The sequence below is a fragment of the Microtus ochrogaster genome, chromosome 2 (assembly GCF_000317375.1).
Source record: "Microtus ochrogaster isolate Prairie Vole_2 chromosome 2, MicOch1.0, whole genome shotgun sequence".
NCBI classification, from domain to species: Eukaryota; Metazoa; Chordata; class Mammalia; order Rodentia; family Cricetidae; genus Microtus; species Microtus ochrogaster.
Genome location: NC_022010.1, coordinates 19,877,212 through 19,899,820, shown reverse-complemented (window position 1 = coordinate 19,899,820; position 22,609 = coordinate 19,877,212). Strand labels below are relative to the sequence as shown.

General features: G+C 46.2%; 2 protein-coding genes across 7 annotated transcripts in view; one reads left to right on the top strand and one right to left on the bottom strand.

The window, feature by feature from the left end:
• Positions 1–14,057, top strand: part of Psph (phosphoserine phosphatase) — a 22,091-nt gene extending 8,034 nt beyond the window's left edge. For 4 of the 5 annotated variants that reach the window (XM_005344540.3, XM_026784930.1, XM_026784935.1 and 1 more), the window contains 7 exons: positions 925–1,150; positions 4,669–4,792; positions 7,286–7,444; positions 8,364–8,498; positions 10,116–10,261; positions 12,864–13,012; positions 13,726–14,057. In XM_005344540.3, coding sequence (XP_005344597.1) covers positions 7,305–7,444; positions 8,364–8,498; positions 10,116–10,261; positions 12,864–13,012; positions 13,726–13,833 — 678 coding nt within the window. In that variant the 5' untranslated portion in view covers positions 925–1,150; positions 4,669–4,792; positions 7,286–7,304 and the 3' untranslated portion in view covers positions 13,834–14,057. The remainder of the gene's footprint in view (positions 1–924; positions 1,151–4,668; positions 4,793–7,285; positions 7,445–8,363; positions 8,499–10,115; positions 10,262–12,863; positions 13,013–13,725) is intronic. The other variant, XM_026784938.1, reaches the window with a different exon arrangement.
• Positions 14,058–20,262: 6,205 nt separating this feature from the next.
• Positions 20,263–22,609, bottom strand: part of Nipsnap2 (nipsnap homolog 2) — a 30,376-nt gene continuing 28,029 nt past the window's right edge. The window contains exon 8 of one of the 2 annotated variants that reach the window (XM_005344539.3): positions 20,263–21,483. In XM_005344539.3, the coding sequence (XP_005344596.1) occupies positions 21,419–21,483 (65 nt within the window). In that variant the 3' untranslated portion in view covers positions 20,263–21,418. The remainder of the gene's footprint in view (positions 21,484–22,609) is intronic. The other variant, XM_005344538.3, reaches the window with a different exon arrangement.

Genomic DNA, 22,609 nt, shown 5'->3' with positions numbered 1-22,609 from the left:
GGTTAAGAACAGTGGCTGCTTTTCCAGAGGACGTAGGTTTGATTGCCAGCACCCACATAGTGGCTCACAACCTGCCCCAGAGAATCCAATGTCCCTTTCTGGCCTCAGCAGGTACCACACATGCACGAAGTGTAGACGAAACACCCATACATATTAAATAAATAAAAATTTTAAATAAAAATTATTTTTATTCATGTGTATGTATGTGCCTGCATGTGTGCTGGTGTCCTCGAGGCCAGCAGGCACTGGATCTCCAGGAACTGAAGCCACAGGTGGTGGTGAGCCACCTGATGGAGGTGCTGGGACCCAAACCTGGGTTTTCTGTTATAGCAGTAAGGACAGTTAACTCCTGGGCCTTTCTCCAGCCCAGCAAAAGATTTTTGGCTTTTTTCTTCTTCTTCACTTTAAGTATGAACAGAGTATCTTTATTTTTAGACAAGGTCTTTCCTGTGGTTCAGGCTTGTCGCAAATTCATTATGTCGTCAGGATGATTTTGAACTTCCAATCCTGTCTCCACCTCCTGAGTGCTGGAGCTTCAAGCATTTGCCACTGTGGCGTTTATGTGGTGCTAGGGATGGAACCCTATTCTTGCACGCCAGGCAAATACTCTGCCAAGTGAGTTACTTTGCCAGCGGGTCTGTGTAGATTTTGTAATTAACAGGGGTTTCAGAAAGGGCTCACAAGGGGCTTTGTGCATTGCAAAATCAGTGCAGAGGTCCCTCGTTTCCCTCGTGTGCAGGAACCCTGCACTGGGGCGCGGCGTCTAAGCTCTTTCCGACTATCTCAACAAACTGGAGGTCACAGAGCTCTCAAGGCGGCTCTGTCGGCGCAAAACCCCTAGGAAGGGAAGGGGTGGGGGGCGGGACCTCGAAGCCCCTCCCCTGGGGGGCTGGACCGAGGCGGCCTTCCAATCCGGTTTTGCAGAGCCGAGATCTGCCGTCTCCAGTTGGAAACGCACATGAGAAACTCTTCTGAAGCCACCGGACTCATCAGAAGATCCCAGACAGCCTTGGGTGAGAACTGTGATCTCCTGCACGGATCACCTCCCTTAAGACACAGCACCCTCGCGTCACAGCAGCTCCAGACCCCGTCGCTACCGGAAAGTTATAGGCACAGGAACCGTGGAGACCAGCGCGGCCCAGGAACCGCGGTGAGTTCCCTGCTCGCGCTTGTCTAGCCACAGGGCAGCTTTCAGATGCACCGGTCATCGCTTCCCCACAGCTGTGACATCTCTGATTCTTTGCTGGGTAGGTAGATTATCTCCTAGGACTCCAAGGCTTTCCTTTCGTTAGTTCATATTTTGGGCAGCTTCACTTTTTCTTCATTCTCCAAGACAAACAGCATGAATGAATGATGCAATCTGGCCCAGGAGACTCATCTGTAGAAGACATGAACATTCTCCAAACTGAAGTGTCTTGACTTTGCCATCATTTCCATTAGGAATAGAATTTGAAATAAACATATATAGTACACATATAGAGTACATGTGTATATATATATGTGTGTGTGTGTGTGTGTGTGTACACACACAAACGTATACAATTATAAAGGAATAGCTTTAATTTGGGTGTTAAATCTTTCATTCATTAGATTTGTTCGTTATCTTTAAATATGTGTGTGTGTGTGCATCTGTACCTTCAGAGGCCAAAGGTATTAGAACCGAACACAGTAGCTGGAGTCACAGGAGATTGTGAACTGACCCCTGTGACCCATGTGGGTGCTGGAAACCAACCTCCTTTTTCTGCAAGGACAACAAGCACTCTTAACCATTAAGCAATCTCTCTAGTGACAATTATATTTTCTATATATGAGCCTTGCATATTATAGTTAGTCTCGTGTATGTGTGTGTATGCGTTAGCACAGGCTGGCCTTGAACTCCTAATCCTCATGCTTCCATTTTCCAAGAGTTTAAAGCTTATCTGTTGGTGGACATGTGGGCAATCACCCACAAACACACCTCATGAAAATGTTTCTCTCCCATCCACCTTCCCTTTTCTTGTATGAATCTCTGAAAGCAGGGGCTGCTGGGGTTTGTAACTCTATCTTTAACCTACAAGCAATGTGCTTAATTCCCATCCCCCACCCCCCAGCACATGAGAGTCCCCGCTGGGCCACGTCCTCAGTACGTTTCTCTTCACAACAGCTTTGCTCATTCTTTCTACCAGTTTACTACACTGCTCTTTCTGAAGGGTGTAGTCTCTGGCCAGGCTGGTGTGTACTTGCAGTGATCCTCCTGCCTTAGCTTCCCAGGTGCCAGGATTATGGCCACCAGCCAGCAGGCCTGGCTTTTGGCTCAGTTCTTAACTGTTCCTGCTTATCTTCTTTTTTTTTCCCCCTGAGATTTAGCACCTTCATTTACTACACTTACATTCAAAGTGTGTGTGTGTGTGTGTGTGTGTGTGTGTGTGTATAGACCAGAGGACAAATCTGGGAATTTGGGTGTTATTCCTCAGGTGTGGCTACCTTTTTCTTTTTTTTTTAATGTTTATTGGGCTGGAGAGATGGCTCAGCCGTTAAAGGCTAGGCTCACAACCAAAATAATGTTTATTGGGAGAGAGAGAGAGACAGACAGACAGACTTGTGTACCTGAGGGCACACTCGTGCATGTGCTGGACCAAATGTTTGTGTGTTAGTGTGGGGGTGTGCAAGTGCTCGGGGGAGGTCAGATGACAACTTTTTGGAATCAGTTTTTCCTTTTTCTAGGCTATTGTAGGTTCTGGGAATTGAACTCAGGTCATCAGGTTTGCATGGTAAGGGTTTTTACCCACCAAGCCATTTGACCATCCCCTGGCATTTTTAAAAACACTGTTCTAGTGATTGAACTTAGGTTGGACCTTACTGTGTGAGCTGTTTTCCTGGCACCCACCGCCTTGAAATTTTTTTTTTTTTTTTTTTTTTTTTTTTTTTTGAGGCTGGCTCTTGCTATGTAGTAAGTAGAGCCTGACTTCAAATTTAAAACCTTGTGCCTTATTCTCCTGAGCACTGAGATTATGGGTGTGTATCAGGATGTTAGTTATTTGCAGTTTTATTTTATTTTGTTTTTTGTTTTTTTTTTTAAGACAGGATTTCTCTGTAGCTTTGGAACCTGTCCTGGAACTAGCTCTTGTAATCCAGGCTGACCTCAAATTCACAGAGATCCTCCTGCCTTTGCCTCCCTAGTGCTGGGATTAAAGGTGTGCGCCACCACCGCCTGGTGCAGTTTTATTTTTTAAAGACTTACTTATTTTATGTTTGTGAAATGTTTTACTTGTATGCATGTCTGTGCACCATATGTGTGCCTGGTGCCTCCCAGAGGTCAGAAGAGGGAGAGGACATCAGATCCCCTGGAGCTGGAGCTACAGAGGATTATGATATAACATCTGGGTCCTGGGACTTGAACCTAGGTCCTTTGCAAGAACAGCAAGTGTTCTTAACTGCGGAGCCATTTTCTCTGCAGCTTCTATTTCCATTTTAATGTTTTCTATTGTTGTTGTTTCTTCTACTTAATTTTTTTAAATAACTTTTTGTGGTGCTGAGAATGGAACCTGGTGCCCACTAAGTAACTCTTTGCCACTGAGTACTTCCCTGGTGTTAGTGATGGAAATCACAATTCACAGTTGTTGGCTTTGCTCCCTTGAGGCTAGCGCCAGAATTCCTTTAAATATCTGTGTGTGTGTGTGTGTGTGTGTGTGTGTGTGTGTGTGTATATATTATTACTGCGAGTATGGTTGTGGACACACATATGCCATGGTGCCTCTGTAGAGGTCAGAGGTTAACTCAGGAACCAGTTCTCCTCTTTCACCAAGGGCTCCAGGGATTGATCCAGGTCCATCAGGGTTTCAAGGTGAGCATCTCTATCTGCCGAGCCATCTTGCCAGTCCCTGAATCATTCTGACTCCTTCCCTGTTGCTCTTGGCTTTGTTTCCCTGACTTGTAACAAACTGATCGATTGCGTGGTTTTGTAGTATTGAGCATGGAGGGCAGGCCAGGGCACTCTACCGCTGAGCCACACCTGCGTTTCTAGCTCCCCATTATTTATTTCTTTTCCTTTCTGAGACAGGATTAAAACTCAGAGCCATCCTCCTGCCTCAGGCTTCTTTAGCCCTTCAAATGTTGAAATTACAGGCATGAGGCAGCACACACACACACACGTGTGTGTGTCATATTTTGAAGAAAGTAAGGACTGTTGGGTCTACCCTCTGCTCAAGTCTCTTCATTCTATATCTGTATGTTGTTCTCCCTGCGGGTCCTCTTTGTGTTCTGTTCATCAGGCAGAGTAGAAGCCACGGACAAGGCTGTAACTACTTCTCTGCTCTGTTTTAACATCGCCCAGGGGAAGCAATTTTTGTTGGAACAATCTTACTAGGAGGTCTATCAGTCTTCCTTCCCGACCCTTCTGTTTGTGACTGGGTCTTATATAACCCAGGCTTGCCTTGAACCGTTAACTCCTAAGATCACCTTGAACTTCTGATCCTTTGGACTGATTCTGTCCCTTGAGTGCTGGGGTTATAGGTGTAGGTCATCAACCCTGGCTTATGAACTTCAGAGGGTGAAACTCCAGGCTTGCTGCATGCCGGACAAGTACTTTACCAACTGAGCCAAAACCCCAGCCCTTCTACCTCCTTCTTTGCCATGATTCTGCTCCTGGTTGTTCATTTTCTCTCTCTCTCTCTTTGTTTGTTTTTTTAGGCTCTTGCAAAACCCACAGATATTTCTTTAAAAACAAAACTCTAACCTGAGGTTTATGGTGCATTTTTACCTTCAAAGGGGAAGAGAAAGACACTGTCACCCAGGAATCCAGCTCTGGACAATCGTGAGTACTAGTATGTCCAGGCATTAGATTTGCCTGTGAGCTAACCTCGTCTCGTGAAAGGCAGCATCTGTTGGTTTGAGGATGTGGCTTGGTGTGTAGGGCGCAGGCTTACTGTGCTCAAAGCCCTGGGTTCCACCATATAAAGTAGGTGTAATGTTCATGCCTGGCATCTCAGCACTCAGGAGGTGGGAGGATCAGGAGTTCAAGGTTACCCTTGGCTATGTAGCAGGTTTGACACCAGGTAGTATATAGGAGATCTGTCTTTGAAAAGAAGGAGGAGGAGAAGAAGCATTGTCTGTCATAACATGTTATATGCATGTCACTTCTGTTTATAAGAAGTTTATTTCTTTTTTTTAAGTTTATTTATTTATTATATACATGTCATAAGAAGGCACAAGATCTCATTATAGATGGCTGTGGGGAATCATGTGGTTGCTGGGAACTGAAGTCAGGACCTCTGGAAGAGCAGTCAGTGCTCTTAACCTCTGAGCCATCTCTCCAGCCCCTATTTCTTTTTTTAAAATTACATTTTTGTTACATGTGTATGGGTGCTTTTCCTATATGCATATCTGTGCACCGTTTGCATGGCTGATACAAATGGAAAGAGCTCCTGTAACCTTAGGTGCCTCACGCAAGATACTAGATGGAAGAGCTTCTATCTGTTTAAGCAAGGAGATTTTCTTCCTCTTACCCCTATCCGGGCCTCCTAAATCTAAACCCCGAAGGGAAACCCCTTTCTTCACTTTGGAGATCCGGTGAAGAAGGGCTTGTCAGCACAAACTTAAGAACAAAGTCAGGAGGGCTTCACTGCTGAGCCGGAGCCCCAGTCTGCACCCCTGAAGGCAGTGGGTGGGCCTGGGCCTCTGTGTGGACACAGTCCTTTCTCCCGGCACGCTCTCCAACTCCTCATCTCTGGGCTTCCCTTCCCCCAAAAGCCCCATGTAAAGTTCCAGAGTCCGTTTCCCAGCAGTGATTTTTCTTTCTCTCTGTGGACGTCTAATGTACACAATTTACTTGGAAGCAGCCGACCTTGGTTTTCCCCTATCGCCAAGGTTTTTCAAGGTGTTTTTTAGACCAGGCTCACTATGTAGCACCAGCTTGGCTCTCGCGATCCTCCTGCCTCAGCCTCCTGAGTGCTGGGAACACGGGTGTGCACCACCACCCATCCCCACTATTTATTGATTTAGAGATAGGATCTCTAGCCCAGGATTGCTTTGACCCTATTACTCAAACCCAGTGCGTACCCAAGGATGACCTTTAGCCCCCATCCTCCTGCCCTCTCCTCCCCTCCCTAGGGCTGAGATTGTGAGCACAAACACGCACTGCCATGCCGCCCAACATCTCTGAAACACTGGGAGCCTCTGCAGGACACGGTTGCTGACAGGTTCCATGCCAGGTGCCTGGCCTGGATTTGTCTTTTCACTAGTTTTGAGGCCCTGCGGGCCCGTCGGTTATTCTGTCATCATCTCGTTTTAGCTCTTACATAATTTGCCTTCCTGGCTAGCTTTCCCTTCACCTGTGCCTCATGGTCCTGCCCCATCGAATCACATGATATATTTACGGAACAAGCTTTATTTCTTTTCTGTGTGAGCACAGAGGTCATAGGACAACTTTTCATGATTCCTCTCTTCGCTTCTGCCTTGTGGCTTCCAGGGATGGAGGTTTGGCAGCAGGCATCTTTACCTATTGAGCCATCTCCCTGTTACCATTTTATTGGAAACAGGGTCTTATGTAGTCCAGACTGGCCTCAAATTTGTTATGGAGCTAAGGATGGTCTTAAACTAACTCTCTCACTCTCCTTTGTTTTTTTTGAGACAAGGTTTCTCTGTGTAGCCCTGACTGTCCTAGAACTCACTCTGTAGAACAGGCTGGCCTTAAACCCACAGAGATCTACCCACCTCTGCTACCTGAGTGCTGGGATTAAAGATATATGTCACCACCACCCAGAAACTCTCTCTTTTTATTATTGCTATTTTTAGTTGTGTGTGTGTGTGCATGTGCCAGAGAGGGTGATGGGTCTCCTGGAGCTGGAGTTACAGGTAGTTGTGAACAGCCAGATGATGGTTCTGGCAAATGAATTTGGGTCCCTTGAAAGAGCAACAAGCACTTTAACTACTGAACCATCTCTTCAGCCCCAATCTTTTTTTTGTTTTGTTTTGTTTTTGTTTTTTGTTTTTCAAGACAGGGTTTCTCTGTGTAACAGTCCTGGAACTTGCTTGGTAGACCAGGCTGGCCTCAAGCTCACTGAGATCCACCTGCCTCCACCTCCTGAGTGCTGGGATTAAAGGAGTGCACCACCACCACCTGGCCTTCAGCCCCAATCTTAAACTCTTGATCCTCCTGTTTCCACCTCCAAAGAGCTGGGATCCCAGGCATACATCACTACACCTGGCTTAGGCGAAACTTGGGGCTTCATGAATGCTGAACAAACTCCCGCTGAGCCACACCCCTCACCCCCTGACATCTTTAAGCACACTTCTCTCTCTTTTCTAGGAGGAACGTTCTTCCCAGGATGGTCTCCCACTGTGAGCTGAGGGAACTCATCTGCTCAGCAGATGCGGTGTGCTTTGACGTCGACAGCACAGTCATCCGAGAGGAAGGCATTGATGAGCTGGCCAAATTCTGTGGTGTGGAGGCGGCTGTGTCTGAAATGTATGAGCTGTCTTTATTCCCTTTAGGAGATGCTAAAAAAGTCACCACGTCTTTAAAAAGCAATGGTCAACTGGGCCTGGTAGCACACACCTTTAATCCCGGCACTCAGGGAGGCAGAAGCAGGCAGATCTTTGTGAGTTTGAGGCCAGCCTGGTCTATAGAGCGAGTTCCAGAAGAGCCAGGGCTGTTACACAGAGAAACCCTGTCTCAAAAAACAAAACAAAAACCAACCAACCACAAACAAACAACAGCAACAAAAAGACCTGATGAAAGGCTAAGGTCTTAGTTCCTACGTTCTGGTTTTGGCCCAGTGCTAAAACAAAACTCCAGATTACCCCCCCTCCCCCAGTGGTGGAGTGCTGTCTTCATCTGTCCATCTGCAAATATTCCATTACAAACAAAGGGAGCAAAACATGAATGTCTCTGCAGAGGAGATGCATTCTTAGGCAGGCTGGGAAAATGATTAATCCAAGAAGGTAGCCTGGGGCTCTAAGTATTCAGTGCCCCTGGTCAAGGTTAAAAGTGCAACCCTACTGCCTCAGTGGAGAGAGATGCCAGGCCAGAAGCTCTGTCTCTTCCCTTTGCCCTCCCCACTCTGCCACAGCGACACCTTCCTGAGCTATGGCTGCATTTGATACAGGAGCTTTCAGGCTTTGGTTTCTTTCGAGGTTATGGTTTGTAAGCAAGGTGCTTGTGTTTGGGATGTGAGGGTTTCTGTCCCGTCTGTGGATGCACAGTCCATGGTGTCAGAGTCCCTGTGTGATTCCCAAGCAGACCCCTCCTGTACGCGGCATGCAGCATGCCTGTTGGTCTCGTGGCAACACCTTCCTGATGGTTATCATGAAGTCCTGGCATAGGAAGGCATGTTGACCTCAAGGACAGCTAACCCGGCTGGCCTGATCGTGGGTCTTTCTCCTAGGACACGGAAAGCCATGGGAGGAGCATTGCCTTTCAAAGATGCGCTCACTGAACGCCTGGCACTGATCCAGCCCTCCAGGGAGCAGGTGCAAAGGCTCCTAGCTGAGCACCCTCCACACCTGACCCCCGGGATAAGGTAAGCACAGTCTTGGCCCTTGGCATACTGTCTTGCTGTGAGCTTGGGGATTTGCGGAACTCTTTCCTCCAGAGAGTATCTGTTGCTGTTGCCTTCTGCAGGGCTCTCTTGGTACTTACATCTGCTCTTATCTTACTCTCTGGTCTCGTGTATGTTTGACTTTATGCTTTCACCAGGCTTCTCTAGGAGTTCTTTATCTTAACGTTAGTGCAATGGTTTCCAGAAGCAGAGAAGTCCCACCCATTAATTTCTAAGCACATCTCAAAAACACATATAATGCTGGGAATAGTGATGCGCATTTCATAATTCTCAGGAAGCTGAGACAGGAGGGTCTTGAGTTCAAAGCTAACCGGGGTTACACATTGAGACTTTGTCTCAGAACACACACACAGGCTGGGTGTCTGTGTAGCATACCCTTCTAATCCTAAGACATAGGAGGTGGGGGCAGGTGATCAAAAGTTCAAAATAATCCACAGACACAGGAGATCCTATCTCAAAATCAGCCAGCAAAACAGATAAACCAAAAAGCTAAGAACAGGTGTTGGTTCACATCTGAATACTACCTCTGTACTAAAATACTAGTACAGAGGTAGCTCAGGCAGGATTGCTCTTGTGAGTTCAATGCCAGTCTGGCTACATAGCAAGAGTTTGTCTCAAAAACAACAACAAGCTGGGCAGTGGTGGCACAGGTCTTTAACCCAGCACTTGGGAGGCAGAGGCAGGTAGATCTCTGTGAGTTCAAGGCCAGCCTGGTCTACAAGAGCTAGTTCCAGGATAGGTTCCAAAGCTACAGAGAAACCTGTCTCGAAAAACAAAACAAAACAAACAACAACAAACAAACAAACAAACAATGAAAAAGACAACAACCTCACAACAGAAGAACACAAAAGTGGACACATGAAGAAAAATGTAATTGCTAGGGAAAGGGCCAAGCCTCAGCAGAGAGACTCATGGCTTCCGAATGGCCACTCCGACCAGATAGAAGTTCAATAAAGAGACTTTATTCAAAAACACACAGCCCAGGGGCTGGAGAGATGGCTCAGTGGTTAAGAGCACTGTCTGCTCTTCCAGAGGTCATGAGTTCAATTCCTAGCAACCACATGGTGGCTCACAACCACCTGTAATGAGATCTGATGTCCTCCTCTGGCCTGTGGGTATACATGGAGGCAGAAAGTTGTATACATAATAAATAAATAGGGGCTGGAGAGATGGCTCAGAGGTTAAAAGCATTGCCTGCTCTTCCAAAGGTCCTGAGTTCAATTCCTAGCAACCACATGGTGGCTCACAACCATCTGTAATGGGGTCTGGTGCCCTCTTGTGGCCTGCAGGCATATACACAGACAGAATATTGTATACATAATAAATAAATAAATAAATAATAAATAAACAAATAAATAAATATATCTTTAAAAAAAAAAAGCACACACACACACAACCCAAACGAACACCACCTCACCAGCCCCTCCTCAAACATACAAAATGTTAATCCCATAGGCATTATCTTTATAGATGGACTTCCAGCATTGGAGCTAAGAAAAAATAATAAAAGAAAGAGCACCTTTTTCATGTTTCCTTTTTGTATTAACTGCTGTTTTGTATCTTGTGTTTATTTTGTAGGGAACTGGTCAGTCGCCTACAGGAGCGCAATGTGCAGGTGTTCCTCATATCTGGTGGCTTTAGGAGTATCGTGGAGCATGTTGCTGCGAAGCTCAATATCCCAACAGCCAACGTATTTGCCAATAGGCTGAAATTCTACTTCAATGGTAAGATTTTTTAACCACCTGGCTAATGGTAAGATTTTAATGGTAATATAGTTCCTTTCTTATCTGTTCTGTTATTTAATATTCTAGTTAGTGTCTATTGAAATGTAACTTAAAAGAGTGGTGGTTCTGGGATTAAGAATTTGGGGACTGGAGAGGTGGCTTGGGGGTTAAAAGCACTAGGCACTCTTCCAGAGGACCTGGGTTCAGTTCCTAGCACCCACATTGGACGACCCACAGCGATGTAACTCCAGTTCCAGGAAATCCAACTCCCTCTTCTGCAAGGGCACCAGGCACTCGTGTGGTGCACAAACAAGCACGCAGGCAAAACATCCACACACATAAATAAAACAAATCTTTAAGAAAAATCCGTGTGTGTGTGTGTGTGTGTGTGTGTGTGTGTGCGCGTGTGTCGTACAAGTGCCCTCGGAGGCCAGAAGAGCTTACTCCTGCAGCTGGAGTTACAGGCTATTGTGAGACCTGGCTCGGGTGCTGAGAACTGAACCCTGGTCCTCTGCAGGAATGGTTTGCACTTTGAGTTGCTGAGCCATCTCTCCAGCCCTGTGCGAAAGGCTCTGTTGACTGATAGCCTTTGCACTTTGGTGTTCTTCACTCTGCAAAACAGGCTGAGGTCATCCGCCCTGGCTTGATTTTGCATATTCATGCTGCCACCAATCTAAAATGTTAGCCTGCTGGCTTATTTTGTGATGCTGCAGTTGAGGGCCGGTTGTTTGTGTTACTGTGTCTGGAGCAATGTAGACCCAAGAAGGAGTTTGCTTAAAGAGTGGCTGTATTTCCATTGCCCTTGGGACACCTGGGGTCACAGCTACAATTTACATCATCTCAAGAGGGCTCCAGTGATGCCGGGCTCTTGAGGTGCTGAGGCAGGAGTATTTCAAGTTGGAGTCCAGTGTGGACTACAGAACAAAACCTAGTCTCTAAAAACAGGATGAGCGACGGCTCGGCAGTTAATTGAGTACAGGCTGTCATTGGACCTGCGTTTGTTCCCAGAGTGTTGGTTTGCAGCTCACAATAGCCCAGATTCCACACACCTTCACCCCACATGTACAGCCTACACACACACACACACACACACACGCACACACACACGCATGCATGTGCGCAAATAAAACATAATAAATAATGGAAAACAAAATAGACAGCAAACAGAGTGCTCTTGGGCCAGGTGGGGTCCCTTGGTAGAGCGTTTGCCCAGCCTGCCTAAAGCACTGGCTGGCACTTAAACCGACCTATACTCCCAGGTGGAAGGAGGAAGATCCGGGTGTTCAGGGTCATCTTAGGACACACAGTAAGTTCTAGGATAGCCTGGGCTGTATGAAACCCTGTTACAAAAGAACCAGAAGCTCTGTAGTTATGTCATAGTACAGGTAGCGAGTAGTCTTGAAACCCCATGAGGGCCAGTGAGGGCTCAGCAGGTAAAAGAGCTCATCCAAGAAGCCTGACTTGAATTCAGTTCCTGGAACCCACATAAAGGTGGAAGGAGAGAATGGACCCCACAAAGTTGTCTGCCAACCTTCACTCAGGTGCCATAGTATGCAAGTCCCTTCCCACTGATTGAGTTAGCCAAGCTTTAGTGGCGCACGCCTTTCATCCCAGCACTATGGAGGCAGAAGCAGGAGGATCTCTGAGTTCGAGGCCAGCCTGGTCTACGGAGTGAGTTTCAGGACAGCCAGGGCTACACAGAGGGAAAAAAAAGTATGAAGCTGGGGAAGAGAATACCTATGTAATCTCAGCATTTGGGAAGCAGTGCCAGGGGATTAGGAATTAAAGGTCATATTTGGCTACTTAGACTCCATCTTTAAAAATAAAAACAAAACTAACTAAGCCAACAAACAAAACAAATGAGTGAACCAGGCCTGGGGACTTGCTCTTAACACTTGGGAGGCCGAGGTGGGAGAATTTCTTCAAGTTCAATACCAGCCTGAGCTACAAAGTGACCCCGTCTAAACACACCAAACAAGTCCCAGCCCCCACTAATGAGTGTGCCTGTTTCTGTATAGTAGAAATAGATCCAGAGCAAGGGATCTAGTTGGTAGATCACTTGCCTAACATGGAGAATCCCTGGGTTCCATCCCCAGCACTGTACACACCAGGCATGAGGTCACCTACACACCTGTGATGGTACGCTCTGGTGTGGAAGAGAGAGAAAGAGAGAGAGAGAGAGAGAGAGAGAGAGAGAGAGAGAGAGAAGGTCATCCTAGGATTCATAGTAAGTTCAAGGATAACCTGCTCTACAGGAGCGCCTATCTTCAAAAAAGTAAGGAAAGTTGGTTAATTCCTTTAGGTAATGTTACTATATTCATGTGATAAATCAATGTATTACATGTAATATATTATGTATAATATATAAATTAATGTATTATGATGGTCTGATATCTCAACAAGGCTTAAAACGGCTACATCAGAAGTTGAGGAAATGCAGCTAGTTCAACCCAGGTGACCCACTAGAGCCATCTCCTCGGGAATATGGGTCAGGTCCCATGCTGTGTGACCAACCCAGGGCTGTTTTAGACTTAACACTTAAGTTCGGCATCATCCGTATGAACAAGCTATGGACCTAACATCTTCTCACTGTCCTCTGAAGGTGAATACGCAGGTTTTGATGAGATGCAGCCAACAGCCGAGTCTGGTGGGAAAGGAAAGGTTATTCGATTTTTAAAGGAAAAATTCCACTTTAAGAAAATAATCATGATTGGAGATGGAGCTACAGACATGGAAGCCTGCCCTCCCGCCGTACGTACTCAAGGGTGCTGGATTTTTGTTTTCTGTTTTTTTTTTCGGGTGGTAATTTTTTTTCTATGTCTTGCTGAAAACCCTATGAAGTTAACAGCAGAAGTTAAACTAAAACAGCTAAATATAATGATAAGAACACAAAGCAACCAAAAGACATTCAGCCTAGGAACATGCATGAGGTGTCTTAGTCACTGTTCCATTGCTGTGAAGAGACACCGTGACCAAGGCAACGTATAAAAGAAAGCATTTGAGCCTGGCAGTGGTGGCACACACCTTTCATCCCAGCACTCGGGAGGCAGAGGGAGGCGGATCTCTGTGAGTTCGAGGCCAGCCTGGACTACAGAGTGAGTTCCAGGACAGCCAGAGAAAGCATTTGATAGGGAGCTTGCTTACAGTTTCAGAAGGTTCCTCCGTCATCATCATGGTGGGGAGCATGGTGGCAGGCAGGCAGGTGGGGTGCTGGAGCAATAGCTGATGGCTTACATTCTATCAGCAATTGGAGGCAGAGAGAACAATACTGGGTATATATAGATACATACACATATATACATATAAATAGCAATACATACCCATACATACACACACACACACACACACATACATGTTTGTTAAGTATGTACATAAATTTTCACTTAAATATATTTTGTTTATTTTATATGTTTCTGGGTGTGCTGTTTGAAAAGACGTTAACCCCTCCCCACTTTCCTTCCTAGGATGCTTTCATTGGGTTTGGAGGAAATGTGATCAGGCAACAAGTCAAGAACAACGCCAAGTGGTACATCACTGACTTTGTTGAGCTCTTGGGAGAACTGGAAGAATAGTCTCAGCTTCCTGTCCACTGAGAACACCTCCAGTCTCTCAGAGCTACAATCAGGCTCCCGGTACAGTCCGGGAGGTAGCTAGTTTTGTCTACTGCAGTTCCAATATTAATATGACTACTAATTACCTGGAGAGTTTTATACTCTGAATTCTTTGTGTATATTCCTACCTATATCTTACCTGGAGCTTTCTGAGGTGTGTGGTAAAGTAAATGCTTTTACTCTTGCAGTATGGACTCAGTAGCCTTCAGTGAATATGGGGTTTCTCTTAGGTATAAAAAGAATGTTTGTATATCTGAACAGGCCTGTTCAGTTTTCTTTTTTCCTATTTATTTATTTTTGTTGTTGTTTTTGAGGCAGGGTTTTACAGTGTAGCCCTGGCTGTCCTGGAGCTAACTCTATAGACCAGAGCTAGCCTTGAACTCAGAGATCTCTTGCCTCTGCCTCCCGAGTGCTAGGATCAAAGGTGTATGTCACCACAGCCAGCTGATTTGTTCAATTGTCTTTTTGTTTTGTTTTGGTTTGGTTTTCAAGACAGGGTTTCTCTATGTAACAGTCCTGGCTGTCCTGGAACTCACTTTGTAGAGTAGGCTGTACTCAGATTCAGAGATCCTCTTGTCTCTGCCTACTGAGTGCTGGAATTAAAGGTGTCTGCCACCACTGCCCGGCAATTTATTCAGCCTCTTAGGCATGCCTGTGTCTAGTGTTTCAGTGACCGTGAGTATGCAGGTACAAACAACCCCTGTGCCAAGAAGAGGGTTGAGGTTTCTCCATTCTGCGTGCAGAGTCCCTGTCCCTACCTCGTTACAGGAAGCCCTGGAACAGAGGAGTGGGAACACTTTTCTCACCCGACTTTGTTTTGTGTGGCTGGGTATGGTGGGTGGTGCACACATATAATCCCAGCACTTGGAATGCTGAGGCAGGGGGATGGAAACTCCCAAGCCAGCCAGAATAAGAACCTGTCTCTAGAAAAAGGATATAAAGAAAAAAAGATGTGTTGTGTTTTAAATGTCACAAAGGTTTTAAGAAAGTAAGAGCCCTTGCCATTCTCAAAGAGGACTTGGATTTGGTTCCCAGCATATGACTATTCCCGGAAAACTGAAACTACAGTTTCAGGGTGTCTAATGCCTTCTTCTGGCCTCCACAGGTACTGGACATGCATGTGGTGCACTTACATGCAGGCAAAACACACATGTAAAATAAACATATAAATTTTAAAGCCAAGAAGTAACAGCTGGAGAGATGATGGTTAAGAGAACTTGCTGCTCATATAGAAGATCTGAGGTTAGTTCCCAGCACCCACAACAGATGGTTCAAAACTTTCTGTAGCTCCTTAGGCACGGGCATTCATGTGTACACACCCACATGCAGAAACACACATAATTGAAAAGGATAAAAACAAATATTTTAAAAAGTAACAATGGAAGCTTAAATAAAAATACTAGTTTAGGCCGGGTGGTGGTGGAGCACTCCTTTAATCCCAGCACTCGGGAGGCAGAGGCAGGTAAACCCCCGTGAGTTCGAGGCCAGCCTGGTCTACAAGAGCTAGTTCCAGGATAGGTTCCAAAAATAAAGAGAAACCCTGTCTTGAAAAAACAAGCACACAAACAAAAACAAAACAAAGAAAGGAAATAAAAAACACATTTATTTTTGAAAGTTACAGCCGATACGTATGGTTTACAAATCACGAAAGAAAGCAGCCTTTTCCTAACGATTGCACAGTTCTTGGGCCTAAAGAGATGGCTCACTGGGTAAAAGGGCTCACTGCAAAAGCCTTGCCATGCAAGTTCAATTTCTGGAACTCGTCACAGAGGAGACAACTCTCTCAAAAGTTGTCTTCTAACCTCTACATGTGTTTTGTGGCATGTGTAAACCACACATGCACATGAGCACGCAGGCACACACACTGAGTTCTTTTCCACAGATGACTTGGGAAGAAAGACCTGAAGGTTCCCACTACCAAGAGGGGGACAATGCTTTAAAGGATGAGATTGCTTACCCTCCTTTCTTATTGTCGGAGGGGAAGGACATGGGTTCAGAGGACACAAGTGGTAGCGACCACTGGATCATTAAATAGGGAAGACTATAGATCATACAGATATTGGGTTTTAGTGTGTGTGTGTGAGAGAGAGAGAGTGGTGCTGGGGATGGAGGCTAGGGATTTGCACATTTGAGGTAAGTACTCTTTCTACCCCAAGTTTTATTTTTTTTTTTTTTTTGTTTTTTCGAGACAGGGTTTCTCTGTGGCTTTGGAGCCTGTCCTGGAACTAGCTCTGTAGACCAGGCTGGTCTCGAACTCACAGAGATCTGCCTGCCTCTGCCTCCCGAGTGCTGGGATTAAAGGCGTGCGCCACCATCGCCCGGCTTTTTTTTTTTTTAATTTATTTGTAATGATAGGGTCTTACCCAGCTCAGCTCTGTGCATGAGGATGACCTTGAACTCCTGCTCACCTTGCCCCCACCTCCCAAGTGCTGGGGTCCCAGGTATACACCATCATGTCTGGGTTATTCAGTGCTGAGGACCGAATAGCAAGGCTTCACGCATGCTAGGCAAGCCTTCTACCCCAGCCCGAGCCTCTATTGCCCAATGTTTGATTAGTGTAAAGTATATGAAACATTTATAACTTAGCAGCCGGGCAGTGGTAGTGCACACATTAATGCCAGCACTCAGGAGGCAGAGGCAGGAGGATCTCTGAGTTAGAGGCCTGCTCTACAGAGTGAGTTTCAGGATAGCCAAAGCTACACAGAGAAACCCAGTCTTGAAACAACAACAACAACAAAAACAAGCAAAAAGAGGCTGAGGCAGGAAGACCATAATTTCCAGGCCAGCCTGGGCTATAGAGAGACCCTGGCTCAAAAACAAACAATAAACAAATAACGAAAAAACAAGCCTTTAATCCCAGCACCAGGAGGAAGAGGCAGGCAGATCTCTGGGTTTGTGGCCAGCCTGGTCTACAGAGCAAGTTCCAAGACAGCCAGGACTACACACAGAGAAGCCCTGTCTTGAAAAATCAAAGGAAAAAAAATCTTGAAAACCAAAACAAAGCAAAAACCTTAGGTTTTGGAGGAAAGACACGGAGGAGTGTGTTGGCAGAGCTCACACGGGCTCCCAAACAACAAGGCTGTTGTCCCATAGTTGTAAATGCTTCCTGGCAGCTCTCCTAGATGTCGCTTTGTGTCTTTGTACTTTTCAGCAGAGCAAAATGGGCAGGACCAGGCCTGCTGGGGCTCAGCAGAGCGCTGCTACAAAATGTCTTAGTTCTCATGACCACCTAGGGCACACAAGCCCAGAGGAGGAGGAGGCGGCCAACCTCAAGTTGGTTAGGAGAGCTTGCTTCAACAGGATGGCAGCCTGCACAGGTGCAACGCCAAATTGGCCCCGGAGCAATCTGATAAGGGTGCGGATTGAGATCCTGATAGAGAACAGCTTACAATGCTACCAGCGGTTCTGTGGGCCATAGGCCACTGGCTCTGAGCTCACCACCCCACGGTACTACAATCTCCTCTTTGTTGTGTCAGGGGGGTGAATGTGAATGAGGCAAGAGCTGTAATGACCTCTTTCATGGTTTTCTAATTGTAGACTGGGTGGAAGCAGTCGGGGTTCCTCTCAGAGGCGACATCTATGGGTACAGTGGAGTGGGGGTTCCTGCTTGGGAGTGCCATTTTTTCAATCTATAAAAACTGCTTCTATAACCAGAGGAAGTTAAGGAATTGAAGCTCGTCCTGGTAGGAAGTTGAAGCAATACAAGCCTTTACAGCTGGCTATAGTGGCATACACTTGTAATCCTAGCACTCTGGGGTCTGAGGCCGGAGAACGGACTTCACAGCATGATTCTGTATCCAAGAAATGAAGCGAGTGGGCAACAGTGGTGCCTGCCTGTGACCCCAGCAAAGCCGGATGATCAGGGCATTAAGGCCCACCCTGGGTACAGAGAGAGATTGAAGCCAGCCTGCCTGATCTGCAGGAGACCCTGTCTCAAAACAACTGGGCAGCGAGATTGCTCGGTGGGAAAAGGTGCTTCCCAGGCAACCCGGGTTCGAACCCCAGAATCCACATAAAGGTGGAGAGAAGCCACTTCACAAGACTGTCTTCTGATCTCCCCCCACGCGCGCGCACACACACACAAGCACATGTGAGTAAAACTAATAATAAACTTTTGGGAGTACTAGAGAGAATTTAGGTAAGAGTAGTTACTGCTCTTGAAGATGACCTGGTTCCTAGGATCCACACAGGGTGGCTTACCCCTATAAGTCCAGTTCCAGGAGATCCACTACTCTCTTCTGGCCGGCGGGCACCTGCATATACCTACACTTAGGCACATCTACACACACACATAAAATATTAAAAAGGAAGAAAGGGCCCAGTGGTGGTGGTGAACACTCCTTTAATACCAGCACTTGGGAGGCAGAGGCAGGTAGATCTCTGAGTTCGAGGCCCAGACTGGTCTTAAAAAGTTCCAAAATAGCCAGGGCTACACAGAAAAGCAAAAACCAAAACAAAACAAAACGAGGAAAGGGTGGTGAGGACCAGTGTGACGGCTGGACTTGTAAAGGCTCTTGCTGTCAATCCTGAGGACAACCTGAGCTTGATTCCTAGGACCCAATGGTGGAAGGAGAGAACAGAGTCCACATACACACACCCACAAAATATAATTATAAAGAAAAGGGGGCCACAGAGATAGCTCAGTGGGTAAAGGCTCTTGCTGACAAGCCTGACACCCTGAGTTTGAGTCCCAGGACCCACATGATAGGAGAAGGAGAGAACAGACTCTTGCAAGGTTTCCTCTGGTGTCATGCATGTCGCGGCACGTGCACTCGTAGACAGGCTCACACAGGGTGAAGAGCTGCAGGAGCTCAGTTGGCAGGGTGCTTGCCTAGCTTGCAGGAAGCCCTAGGGGTCCGTCCCCAGCGCCACAGATCACCAGGTGTGTTTGCACAGGCCCATCTTCCTGGCACTGTTCGTCAGAGTCAGAGCCTTAGGGAGCGAGATTTCCTCCGCTGTATTAACATTGCTAATGCTGGAGTCAGTGTTAATAAGTAGTAGGCCAGGGTGGAAGGGCCTAGTTTAGGCCAATTGTTAACCTTAGTAATGCATTAGATACAGAATGCTGTGGAAATGGCCCCAGTTCTGGACGTGACCTGGTGATCTATCTGTTGAAGACAGCAGTTCTGGTACTGCTGACCTCAGGCTTGGAGGAACTGCATGAGGAGAGACAGGGAAAACACTTTGGAGGTTGTGGACAGGACTCGTGACTGTGGACAGGTCACTCACTTGTCCAGATGAAATTGACCATTAATTAAGATTCTGAGGGCTGCCAGGCGGTGGTGGTACTTGGTTTTAATCCCAGCACTTGGGAATCAGAGGCAGGCGGATCTCTGTGAGTTTGAGGCCAGCCTGGTCTACAGAGTGTAGCAGGGGCTACACAGAGAAACCCTGTAGGGAGGACCCAAACTATGAATAAACAAACAAAAAAGATCCTGAGGGCTGTAGAGGCAAAAACAAAAACAAAGAAACAAAACAAAACAAAAACCACCCTATCCTATCTCCACCACCACTAAGGTGGCTCCTTGAATCTCTGGACCCTCACTCACTGCTGCTGCTTTGGGGGTCTCCTTCCCTTTCACGGAGAGATACTTGCCTGTACAGATCCACTAGAATAGCAGTTTATCCAGAGAATGAGTCGGACTGGAACACGACAGGAGGCATGTCATGCTTTTTGTTTGATTTTGCCTTTTTTTTTGGAGACAGGGTTTCACGGAGCTCAAGATGGCCTCAAACTATTAAGTAGCTGAGGATGACCTTATATTCCTGGTCCTCCTCCTGCCTTCACCTCACACGTGCTGGGATTAGAGCGCCTGCCACTGTACCCATATACGGATATGTATGGTGCTGGGGACTGACTGAACCTAGTAGAGCTTGTGCGTGAACACTCTATCAAGTGAGCTGCATCCTCAGCCCTGGCCCTTTTTCTTTTTTTTTTTTTTGTTCGAGACAGGGTTTCTCTGGAGCTTTGGAGCCTGTCCTGGAACTCGCTCTGTAGACCAGGCTGCCCTTACAGAGATCCACCTGCCTCTTCTTCCCAAGTGCTGGGATTAAAGGCATGTGTTTTTTTTTTTTTAACGGTGTGGCGGCTAATGTATACAATCCCTGCACCTGGGAAAGGAAAGACTGGAGGATTCTGAAGGCTCTGGGACAACATGGGCTATAGAGTGAGACTCTGGGGGGGGGAGAGCAGGGCTGTGACAGTGTACACCTTTAACCCCAGCACTCGGGAGGCAGAAGCAGGAGGATTTCTGTGAGTTCAAGACCAACCTGGTCAATCAGTGAGTTCCAGGAAGGTTAGTGTTATTACACACAGAAACCCTGTCTTGAAAAAATCAAAACAGTGACAACAAAAACAAACCCAAAAAGGTTTCAATCATGCAAAATGTGAAAATTAAGAGGATTTTATTTACTTTTATATGTTCTTAGAGAAAACCATTCACGTGTAAAAATTAGGCATCTGATAGGAGTTTTAGTCATACTTTATTTTATACATATCAATTTGTAGGGCAGACATAATTCTTCAGTTCAATGGGACTTCCACATGATTACAGTCACAGAATTGGCACACTATATTAAAAAACAAAACCAAACGGAGACAGACAGAATATGAAGCTTTATGCCAACTGAGACCCAGCATGCCCTGCCCTTCATACATGATCTTGGAAGTGTCTGCTGTGAGCTTACCAAAATAGAACCAGAGGTCAGAGGTCACAAAGGGTGGTTTACAAAATAAAACCTCTTTTCCAAGAGCTACTTGTTTCATAGAAAAATATTACAAATAAAATTAGAGCTATTTGAGGTGTTTACTCCCAAATCGCATGTGGTGTACTGGTTCGTGCAAAGCCCTTCGGACACAGTGCCTGGTGGAGCCTGCATTTCTGGCATTTCTGGTCAGGTACACCGTGACCACCTGCACCGCTCAGCCTGCTGACTGGCCAAGAGTCACAAAATCAGAACATTTTCAGCCATTGGGTACACTCATAATTTGTTCAAAACAAAACAAAAAAACTGCTTGGGAAACATGATGTAATTTGTATTTCTTCCTGAAGGAAGGAAATTTGTAGAAATCTGTAAACATAAAACAGATTTTTGAAAATAGAAAGCAACAGCTAATTCTTTTTCAGAGCTGGAATTTTCCTCAGAGATGATTTGAATTTGAATTTTGGTTTTAGAGACAGGGTCTCACTATGCAAGCCCAGGGGTCCAAGCTGGTCTGAAACTTTCTATGTAGCCCAGATTGACCTAGGACTTACTGTAGTTTTCCTGCCTCAGCTCCCTGAATGCCAAGCTACCACCCCCGGCTATCATATTTTCCTGAGGGGCTGGAGGCTTAAGTAACATTTGGTAAGCAGAGATGTGGCAGGTTGATGCTGCACGTAGACCAACCCCGATTTCCCTTCGTGATTATGCAAATCTTAAAGAAAAGAGATTTATAAGCTATGTACAGCAGTTTACACCTCGGTTTCTTTTTCACTTGATGAACGGCTGAAATGAATTCATGACATCTATTCATCACGGAGATCCGTGTAGGCACATGGAAGCTTCACTGGAGGGGCGAGGTCTTGAGCGGGATCATGATTCTGGACTCCATTTCCTGAATGAGAGGGACTGGAAACAAGCGGAGGTTACTTGGCTGACTTTCTAATCGCACTGGGGTAAAGACACATGACCAAGGCGCCTGCTCAGACCACAGGCATATGCTGTTAGAAGGCAGGGGAGCGCTAGAAAAGAGACTGGTTACCAGGGCCGAAATCAGTGACAGCCCCGACTAGGATGTTAGCGAAACTGAGAGTCCGCTGGAGAGCGCGGCTTGATGGGAAAGTCTCGGTTGTGAAAAATAGCGCTTTCTCAAAAGGTTCTTTAAACTAAAACAAACAAAAATTCAAATCATACTGGATCGAGATGCATCCCATAGAAAGGAAAAGTGATATGGCTCAGTGGGTGACAGCACCTGTCCATGAAGCCACCATGGCGGAAGAGAGACCTGACTCCCACAAACAGCCCACAGACACATGTGTTAAGTGTGCTGTGGCGGCCCACCCCCAGTGGAACAATAGCGCTCATGGAAATCAATGCAAAAGAAATTTTTTTCCCATTTAAAAATTTTGTAAAAACTACTTCTGTGGACTAAGACTCATTCTGGGAACCGGAAAATCTAAGTGGAAATTACAAACAGGCATGGTGATCCACACCTGTAATCCTAGCATGCGGGAGGCCCAGGCAGGAGGACTCCCTCAAGTTTGTCGCCAAGTTTTAAACAGAGAGAGTGTGTATCAAACAACAGAATAACACACATAATTACAGGATTTTGTTTCTTTTGTGACTGTAGCCAAGAAAGACCTTTAGCTGGGACCCTCCTACCTGCACTTCCTGGCATAGTCCTGGCCCGATTGTGTGTGTGTGTGTGTGTGTGTGTTTTTTTTTTTTGAGACAGGGTTTCTCTGTAGCTTTTGGAGTCTGTCCTGGAACTAGCTCTTGTAGATCAGGCTGTCCTCAAACTCACTGAGATCTGCCTGCCTGTTGACTGATTTTTTTTTTTTTAACTAAAACAAGCTATTTTCTGGGTTGCTATCTCATTTTCTTACTCAGAATGCAGCTTAAATAGCCATTGAATTTAACTTTATGCTGATCTCTATGAATTTGAGGTCAGCCTGGTCTACATAAAAAGTTCCAGGACAGGCCGGGCGGTGATGGTGCACACCTTTAATCCCAGCACTCGGGAGGCAGAGGCAGG